This window comes from Gadus macrocephalus, chromosome 14, assembly GCF_031168955.1.
Source record: "Gadus macrocephalus chromosome 14, ASM3116895v1".
Taxonomy (NCBI): domain Eukaryota; kingdom Metazoa; phylum Chordata; class Actinopteri; order Gadiformes; family Gadidae; genus Gadus; species Gadus macrocephalus.
In genome coordinates, this window is record NC_082395.1 from 16706306 (window position 1) to 16715885 (window position 9580).

Genomic DNA, 9580 nt, shown 5'->3' on the forward strand with positions numbered 1-9580 from the left:
GTCTGGTATTTCCAGAGGCAGTGCAAAGGGGGGGGGGGGGGGGGGTCAAATCAAGATGATCTACCCCATGTGGCTCCGGGATCCTTATTTGGTATACGTTCAGCCAGCATTTATTTAGACTTTGTTACAGGCTCTTTTCTCAAATGGTTTATAACCCTTTGACTCATCAGGCTGAACTGTTTACTCCTTGTGTAGCTACGCCACCCCTGAACTTTGGCAAATAAACCCCGTGTTTAATACCAGCCTGGCTTGTTTGTATTGAGAGGAACACGGTCATACAGGAACAGGTGGTATACATGATACCTACACCAATGTATCTTGCAGGGAGGATTCGTTTTTTCTGTAATGGAAAACCCATTTTTCCGAAATATGAACCGATTTGGTTGATCATTCAATAATTATTGGATGAAATGAATGACTGAAGCAAGCTTGTGTTCTCATGTCTACAGTGTTTCCAATTGCCCAAATTGTGGGAACCATATGGTTCAGTCTGTTGAGAGCACTAGCCACCAACAGAGTTATAAAATTAAGCTGAAAAGCTATTTTAATGACCCATTCCTTCACGAAACGGTTATCTAGGACGAGATTAAAACGTGCCAATTATCAATGATTTGTAGTAAATTAGTTACGCGCATCTATTTGGTTCCTACCCGGACTTCGACGAGCTTTGCACAAAAAAATGTCAAATATTTCAGTTTTGAAAAACAAAACCCCATGTGTCAATATACAAATGAATGTAAAAGAAAATCACCATAAGGTCTGACATCATTTTATTAAGCAGTTGACATGTTCTTTTTTATTAGTAGTTTCTTACTTTGCCACACTAAGCCGAATGTTAGTCTGTTACAACTACTTTTCTGAAGCCGCTTGTGACGTTCCATTTATTCCATCCTCCAGCCCTTTGCCTCCCCTCTCCCCCCTGTGGTAGACCACAATAATAATTCAAGTATTGAAAGTGCATTATTGCAATACTGTCCCGCTGCAAATGCAAAATGCTTTAAATACTATAAAACTGCAAAAAATCTCCCATCAGTGCATACAGCTCGAGGAAAACAACGAGAAAAGCAAGAAGTAGAATTACAGAACAATGTTATCAAAGCCCGTCAGCTCTGTGTCTCAGACATTACAGGCTGTCCTCCCCCCCACCCGCTCCCTCCCCGTTAGAAAATGATCAAATATTTACATTTTTAATCCCAATAAAAATGTAAAAAATAGAGTGCACTGGGCTTAGCTGACATATCAGTAAAAGTCATCCATTCTGCGCTGCTGTGACCTGCATGCTTCCCAAGTCCTCGTCCTCCTCAAGACTCCGCTTACGCCCACCTGCACACCAGAACATCAACAACCAATCAGAAATCAATGACCAGGGAGAAAATTGATTGATTGGTGGGCCTGATTGGTGGGCCTGAGACCATCTCGATCAAATTGTTCTACTGGACTAGGACCAATGTGTTCATCATCGAAGACTTCAGTTGAAAAATTCCACAATTTCCTTTAAATAAGGTATGCCAAATATCTTATTCAACATCTAAATCATCATCACATTGGCCGGTTTAACATGTCATACAATAACACAGCCCCTGCCCCACTTGTTTCCCCACTCATCCCTGTAATAACACTCACTAAGTAGGATAGGATCTAAATACGAACACATGTTGTCTTTGCCAATAATTCATTCAAGGTCGATTCTGGAATCTGGTCTCTGAAAGATGACTAATTTCAAGTTAAACAGGATACAAGGGTGGGACTGAACATAGCTCAAGGAGAGCCAATGTGTTTTCGTCACTCGGGAGCGCCCGATTGTGAATCATGGAAAGTACGCTGGTTAGAGTAAAGTGTTTGTTGCCAAACTTCCCACATAACATATTCCCACATGTCTCCACATAACAGATGACCGCAAGCATCTCATTAACACTAGAATATCAGCACCTCTTCTTGGATCCAGTACTCCGACTGTAGTACTCCCTCAATACACATTCAAGCATGTGGATGAAGCTTTCAGAGGGGAATGTGTATTTATACAGTGGCCTTTAATTTGAAACCTTTACAGGCACTATTTCTAAGAACTTCTATGCCTGGACAGATTGTTTTAGTTGCCTTCCCAACCTGGAAAAGTTTGTGGTAGCGGTGAGCCATGTACACTTATTGGTCCCTGCCTCGATCAACAGGATTTGCCGAAACAGTTAAGTTTTTAGACCGTTTGACATTGGGGATGTAACCAGTAGGTTGTGGCTGGGAGTCTAACTTTCCTGCCTCAATGTTCAGTACGGATAAACCAGGCTGTGCTCACCTTGTACCACAGAGAAGGACCTGCCCAGCTGCATCGGTGACATCATCTTAATGGTGAGCTTCGCAAGGTAGATAGCTTCGTATTCCTAGAAAAAAGCAATCACACATGCGGGACCGATTGATACTCACTGACAACAATACAAATGTTCAGTCAAATCAACTTGCCGTCAGTGCTTGAATTGGGCAGATACGATTTCATCTGTACGATGTCAGCACTTCCAGCACTTTTTGTAGCTACGCATTACTGCATACCGCCACTTATTGGTGAATTTAGGGACGCATGGTGTGGTTAAATCTCATGGCTGTCATATCTCACAACCGATTTTGATAATGATACTACCCAGTCACGGAAATGAAAATCAATGTACCTACACGAGTGTGAGCATGTAGCCCTTATCACCAACTTCTACCACATTTGCAGATAAACTATGCTGATCAAAGATGGCCTTGGTCTGGGACAAGGATCAAGATGAGAAAGCATAATAAAAAATATATATAGTTTTTTTTAAATTAGCAATGTTTTATTTGTTGCTGTAGAAACCTCTGTCTATAGCTCAACCGTACTGTTGGACACTTATCGAAGTAAACCAGCCAAAAACAGCCCTTATAAAAGCCATGCCTTGCAGATGCTGTTTTACAGTACTGGCACCTTTTGATTCAAATTCAAGCACAGCTTGCCATCATTTCATATAAAAAGGTTTCATGGGCCAGAAGCACCTGTTCCGGCATGTGCTGGTGGGATGATGTTATTCTTTAAGTATATTTTTATGATAGCAGTCCAAAGCCCAGCATGCCTGTTAGAAAAGTGTCCAAAGACAGAATGATGCATCTGTAGTTGGATACCCACTTGATAGGCCTACCTGTAACTGATGCACAAAGCCCACATTCGGGTTGATGCAAAACCTGCGCTCCTGGACATGACTGAAAGCATCCCTGCGGAAAAGAACAGACCCTGCTAAAACTACAGTGATATATAATAGTGAAACATAAAACTTAAAAAGGTATAATATGCAAAAATCAAGCTAGCTTCATTTAAAAAAAACGAACTCTAATCCTACCCCCTCCCTCCCCAGAAACCATGTCTCTGAACCTCAAGAAGCGAGAAATGCAGCAACCAAGAAATTAACATAGAATTTCTCTACACTGCTGCAGAGTCGAAGCAATTAACCTAGATCTCTGTAGCCTTAAAGGTAGCATCTACATGATAGAATGTATTTTAGAGCACATTAGAAACTAACACATAGAAACTGCGTGTGTTGGTTACCTTCAACATAGACAAATTAAATTAATAATAGCTAACCCCAACTCATCATTTAACTTTCCTAACATTTTCCTTTCCTAACAGTAGCAACGATCGCACAAGACAAAATGCATGAAAAGGGCCTGCAAAAAATCCAAGCTTTGCACGCTTCACCATCCATATTTTCAACATCAGTGACGAAGCTAATACTAATGCCAGCTAATGCTGTGAAACAGAACTGGGGCTGAAGGTTTTTTATCAAATGTTCTTTGAGAAATGTTAAGGGCTCTAAAGGAAACTCACCTGTATTTCATCCCAAACGTCTCCATTAGGTATGCAATCACTAAGGCAGCACTGGAAAGGTCAGATATAACAACTTTATAAATCCACTGCGCTGTTGATACATTTCAGCTAAGAAGCAATGTATCCCATACATTAATGTTCCACAATTCATTAGGCTTTTTTGGAATAAACAGTGTCAATCTAGTCATGTATCATGTACCAGACACTGGTACCAAAAACAGCCTTCTTGTTCAAGTTATCTGTTGTGGTGTTTCCACACAAACAACCAGGAGATGACAGGAGAAGGAAGGCAGGGAACTTTACCTTCTGGATATCCCTGCGTTACCATGAACTAGTACTTTTCCTGTGGAGAACACCAAAAGTATTGACTTAACTGTGTACCAGTATTAAGTATCCTCATAATAGTAATTTGATTTTTTAGTTTTCTGAACATTGTTGCATCATTACCTCCAGTATCTATAGAGCTATCGATAAATTCTTTAGTCTGTTGAGGACAGAATCAAATGAAAAGTTGTACATCAGTTATTAAAACAATTTGTTGTATTCTACAGCTATGTGGATACCAGTAAACAAGTCAAACAACTCACCATAGGGAAAAATCGTATTATATTTTCCACTGGATTGTCAGCAATATCTAAGACAAGGTATCTGAAAAAAAAGGAATGCAATATTATACATTATATTATATTATATATATGTCTAATATTGATTTGCATTAAACAAACAAGACCTACACAATGCATCAATGCTTAAAGCTTAATAAAAGAATGACTAATTTTCTTGATATGATCTTACCTAAATGTGTGTTGAAAATTAGGCTTAATAAAATTGGCTTCGATATCTTGGCGGACACATACAACATGTGTTACACCTTGACTCTCCAGATTTGGCAGCTGGAAATATAGGAGGGAGGAAGGAGATGACATGAGGCTGAACACTTAAGGACAATAATATATGGTTGTGTTGGTAATTCTTGTGTAACGTTCGGAAAGGTATACGTGTTTTTTGTAATTGTGCCAAATATTTGTACCTTGCTTTTCATTGCAGCAGAGTAGGGTCCTAAAAATAAGCCTGGGAGTATCTCCTGTAAATGAAACAACGTTAGCAAAATGTACTATCAACATTATTATACGTGGGATTCGTTAGTATAATTCACTAACTTGGGATTGTGTTCAGTAATTAAAGATCAAACATCTGAATAACCACGTTTGCTAATATAACGTAAGCCACAATACCAATACCAATACCAACGACTCGTTAGTAAATAAACAGAAAATAAATAGTGGGACCAATATCATTTGCCATGCAAAGATTTGCGATTGACAGTATTTAATGCAAGCAAGAATGAGTTCAACAGGACTTGGGAAGTACCTGCATCTCCCGCCTCATGGGGTAGGCCCAGTCCTGCAAGTGTGGAACATGGGATGGGGGTGAGAAATATTTCAGTTAGTGATTTTCATGGAGGGTGTGTGTCGATATGCTATGTGGCTAATGTCTGCAGGCTACAACATTAGCATGCTATAGACTAGACACAAATCTCAAACCTCGCTAAATGCATCTCATCTCAATTTTAGAAAACATCAAAACATTCCCAGGAATGGTAGGCGTTCAGCATCAACTTATTGTCATACGGCTACACTTGCAGGGAGCTAACATTAGCAACAGACACAGGGCAGTCCCCCATCATGCTATAGCTCCTGTCCACCCACTAGGATGTCCTCTTTGGACGACGGGAGAGACGGGAACCGAAGCTTGTTCTCCTCCTCCATCCTGGAGCTTGTTCGGGCGCCGGCGGCCCGGCTATACACACACGGTATGTTGTCGATGCACCTGGTGGCCGATTAGCTGAAACACGGTTGCTGCTGCGACTTGTTTTGAGACTCCACATGCATGTCCGCCATGCTGTCCTCTGACAGCTGTGTCACGTGATCAGTCCTCTCGACTCTCTCGACGAATGGTTGAGAAGCGCCGCGCCTCATGGTGAGGTCTCGCTGCAGCCTGAAGGACATGGACATCCAACCGTCCATGCATCCAACGTCCAAGTGCTGTCACGTGACGACAAGATGGCGGACGCGGTGAGACTCCTTAGCTGTGTCCCTATTCCTTTACGAATAGTCAAATCTCCTATCCTTTACTTAACCTTTGTGGAAAACGTCATCAGGTCAAGGAGAGTTGAAAATGTGCTTCCTTTCGAACATAGGAAAAGACAGCGCTGTTTAAAATGAATTCGACTCCACTTTTTTCCTAACCGACGTCATTGCGCGACGGGGAGTATTGCTGACCTCTAGCGTTTCTATGGTGGAACTACAGTTTTCCGAAGTTGGTCTCCAGGGGTTCTCAAAGTTTTGACAGCTGAGGGCCAATTTAGGAACCCAAAATTTGACTGAGGGCCGCCAAAGGAAAAAAATGTAGGCGGGTAACGCCGTCAGCATCCCAGTGGTGAAAAAAAAAAAAAAAAAAACATCACAAAACTGAGGTTCATCCTTTCAAAGTAATGTACATTCGGATTAAAACTAAGAAATAACAGGATTGAATTGAAAGCTACAGAGAGTCGACTTTTCTCTTTATATTTATTTATTTTTGTTAAAATTAATATTGATATAATAAAAAAAAAAAAGTACTGGCAGTGGCAATGATGGAAAAGTATAACAAAATGGGGAACGACTTCACGTGACAAATGAAGAAAGAGGGAACAGAAATTGTTTGCTTTGCAAAAAACGTCTGCATTTTTATTTTCTTGCGGTGTATATTGTGTGCTTAATAACCATCAATATATGATTTCATTTCGATTCAAATGATATGTTTCTTGTAATTGGTATCCATTATTATCAATTTTATTTTCTGCTCTTCTCTTCAAACAAACCAACAAGAAATAAAGAAATAAAGAAAAGACAAATATTATGTCTCCTCCATTTGGGACACTGCGCTTCCTCGGGATACCGAAGATAGGTGGTAGAGTTCCTCTTGCCATCTCTCTGCCCTCCTCCGTGAAATGAGCAAACCGTATGCAATGACTGCACACACACACACACACACACACACACACACACACACACACACACACACACACACACACACACACACACACACACACACACACACACAAAAATATTTTTTGTAGGTCATTGTTACGGTTGTGTTAATATTGTAATTCACAGCACATCTGCTTGAGAAGAACTATACCCTTCAGTACGGAGATTCTCCAACAAAGTGGAGCACCACCACTTCCTGAGATGTGTTATGTCATGCTGTGGAAGATAACAGTATATCAGTCAGAATTAACTTCCAAAGACTGCAATGAGAGTAGACTGTTTGTACTCGACTACATCATAATTTTGCATTAACTTTAGCCATTTCATTTTCGTATATTTTCCTTTATATATATTTGTATGTATCTAGTATACTATTTGAAATTTCGTTGAGGTTAATAAATTGCATGTAATTATAACTATTATCTGCTATCGTGGATAAATACGTTAGTTTAAGGCAGTGGCATCCCTATGCTGTTTTATTCAGGGCTAAAGCCTCGGACGGTATTTATTAGCCCTGAATATGATCTTTGGGAAAAAAATTAAAAGAATAAAATAAAAATATTCATAAACATTAGCCTAGTCTAGATAGACATAGTCCTTCTGGCAAGAGAATAAACAACAACCTGTTTACCACCTCGAGTGTATTAACCTTTCCTATCCCCAGTCAGATCTGTGCGCGTGTGTGTGTGTGTGTGTGTGTGTGTGTGTGTGTGTGTGTGTGTGTCAGTGTATTGTGTTGGCCCAGCCGCTGAGCAGTGCCCCACATGGCCACGTGGTGGCCACAAAGGCAGGCAAAGGCAGCCAAGGGGTGTGGTTCTGGATGGGAGGTACTACTCAGCAGCAGCTTACCCTGCACAGGTGCGCTGAGTTAGCCCTGCAATCAGAGGGCCCTTTTTTAACTCCACCAGAACAGGCTGAAGACAGACTGGCTGGAGGAGCGTGTGGAGACCAGAGACACGTTAGGCCAGTCTCGTGGTAAGAGGCCTGTGGCCAACCCTCTTGATCACTCCAAACCTAATCAATGAAGTTACGTTCAAGTGGACCGAAGAGCTGTTTTGTCGGTGTGTGTGAACTGTGTCGTGCTGAAACCCGACAGAAGGCCTGCAGCTGAAGAGGAACCCCAACGACTCCTAGAGGAAACCCAAGCCGAGCTAGGGCGAAGAGGTCAGGGACCACAGACCCCACTAACCTTGGACTATCTTTCTCTCTCTCTCTCTGGCCCCACCCCAGGAAGAGCCAGAAAGGGCACCCTGACGACAGCCGCCAACCCGGTGAAGATTTGAGTTGCCTTTTGCCCTCTCCCTTTTCCCCCTGCACCTTTTTATAAATAAATGACATAAGTTGATTTCACCGCAACCCCCGCTTCTGCCTGTTCTATTCTGATTGGTGATCCCACTGTTGTACCTCAGAGACCAGGCGCCCACAGTATGTGTATATGTGTAAGGTCTGCCTCACTTGTATTCATTTGCAATAACTTGAATGGAACTTTAGACATTTGGGGATAAGCAGCATAACGGTCAGGTAGCTATTTAAAGCTATAATAAACCGCGTATTTCGTTTATTTAAATAAAGCATTATGAAAAAGTTTGCATGCACAATAAAGCATACACATAAATTTGGCGCGCAGCATTTTCATTTTCACCCTGGGCTAAGCCCCGGATGTTTATGAAACCTATCCCCACCCAAAATCTATTCTCTTGAGTAGAGGTGATAAAAATGTGATGTGTGGAAGAGAGACGGAAGGAGAGGAGAAAAGGATTAGAGGGGAGAAGAAGAGTGAAAGAGTAGTATTTAGTGACCAGAACTGTATGGTGTGTGTGTGGGGGGTGGAGGGGGTATCTATATAGTTTGTATCTATATTAAGTTAATCTTTGGTGTGTGTCTATTTGGTGTGTTTATCTTTATGGTGTGTATCTATATGGTGTGTAACTATGGTGGATGTGTATCTGGGGCCTCATGTACTAAGGTTGCGTACGCACAAAAACGTGGCGTACGTCCTTTTCCACGCTCACGTTCAGATGTACAAAACGTGAAATGATCGTAAAACTGTGCGGTCCCCACGCCAGCTCCAGAGCTGTCGTACGCACGTTTCTACAGCTATTGTTCCTTTGGCGACACTTAGAGGTGACGCTGGGAAACTGGGAAAAAAGGTGAAAACAATGACTCAGAGTGATTTGCACATCAGAGACACACTAATGAACAATCAACACACCTTGCAATTATATGGGTGGCTATAAAAGCATGCGCAATGGATGAAGAAAATTGTTTTAAAAATGGCTGCGTTAGCGTTGTTAGAGGACATCGCAAATGGTCAAATCCGAAGGGCGCTGGAGACGCCGGGGCCGGGAGCAAACCGTGCCCTCTCCTTGCTTGTCTATTCAAAAATAAAAAAATTAAGTTCATAAACACGAGTCAAAGTCTTTAATATCCTGGCATCTTTACGCACGACTTATGTGTATTGCAAGCAGCCAATTGTATGACCAGTATAATTACAGCATTTATGACTTCAGCATATTTACCTTGGGGATGATCGGTGTCCCCTTCATGGGCTCCCACCACTCCGGTGAGAGCTGTGTCACCGATCAAAGCGGCCACTCTCAAATCGAAGGGGGAGAGTTCCCCCACTCCCGTCCCCCCACCTGTTGCGGTCACGCTTCGGCGGTGGGCAGAAACCCTCCGCTTCACCTCCACCTTGAGGTCTGACCACTTTTTTTTA

General features: G+C 41.8%; 1 protein-coding gene across 1 annotated transcript; it reads right to left on the minus strand.

The window, feature by feature from the left end:
- Positions 1-753: 753 nt before the first annotated feature.
- On the minus strand, positions 754-5829 carry styx (serine/threonine/tyrosine interacting protein). Its single transcript, XM_060070969.1, has 11 exons — positions 5542-5829; positions 5204-5236; positions 4863-4916; positions 4628-4725; positions 4420-4480; positions 4280-4316; positions 4136-4175; positions 3833-3883; positions 3150-3222; positions 2291-2375; positions 754-1323 (listed from the first exon to the last, which is right to left on the minus strand). The coding sequence occupies exons 1-11, from the start codon at positions 5599-5601 to the stop codon at positions 1250-1252; spliced, it is 666 nt and encodes a 221-aa protein (XP_059926952.1). The 5' UTR covers positions 5602-5829; the 3' UTR covers positions 754-1249.
- Positions 5830-9580: the final 3751 nt, after the last annotated feature.

Bases quoted from the DNA above. Each gene is read 5' to 3' on its own strand.
- styx (XM_060070969.1), bottom strand. From the start codon at position 5,601: ATGGAGGAGGAGAACAAGCTTCGGTTCCCGTCTCTCCCGTCGTCCAAA. The intron at 5,237-5,541 runs GTGGGTGGACAG...CCACACTTGCAG, and splicing joins CGTCCAAAGAGGACATCCTA to GACTGGGCCTACCCCATGAG. The intron at 4,726-4,862 runs GTACAAATATTT...CTATATTTCCAG, and splicing joins CTGCTGCAATGAAAAGCAAG to CTGCCAAATCTGGAGAGTCA.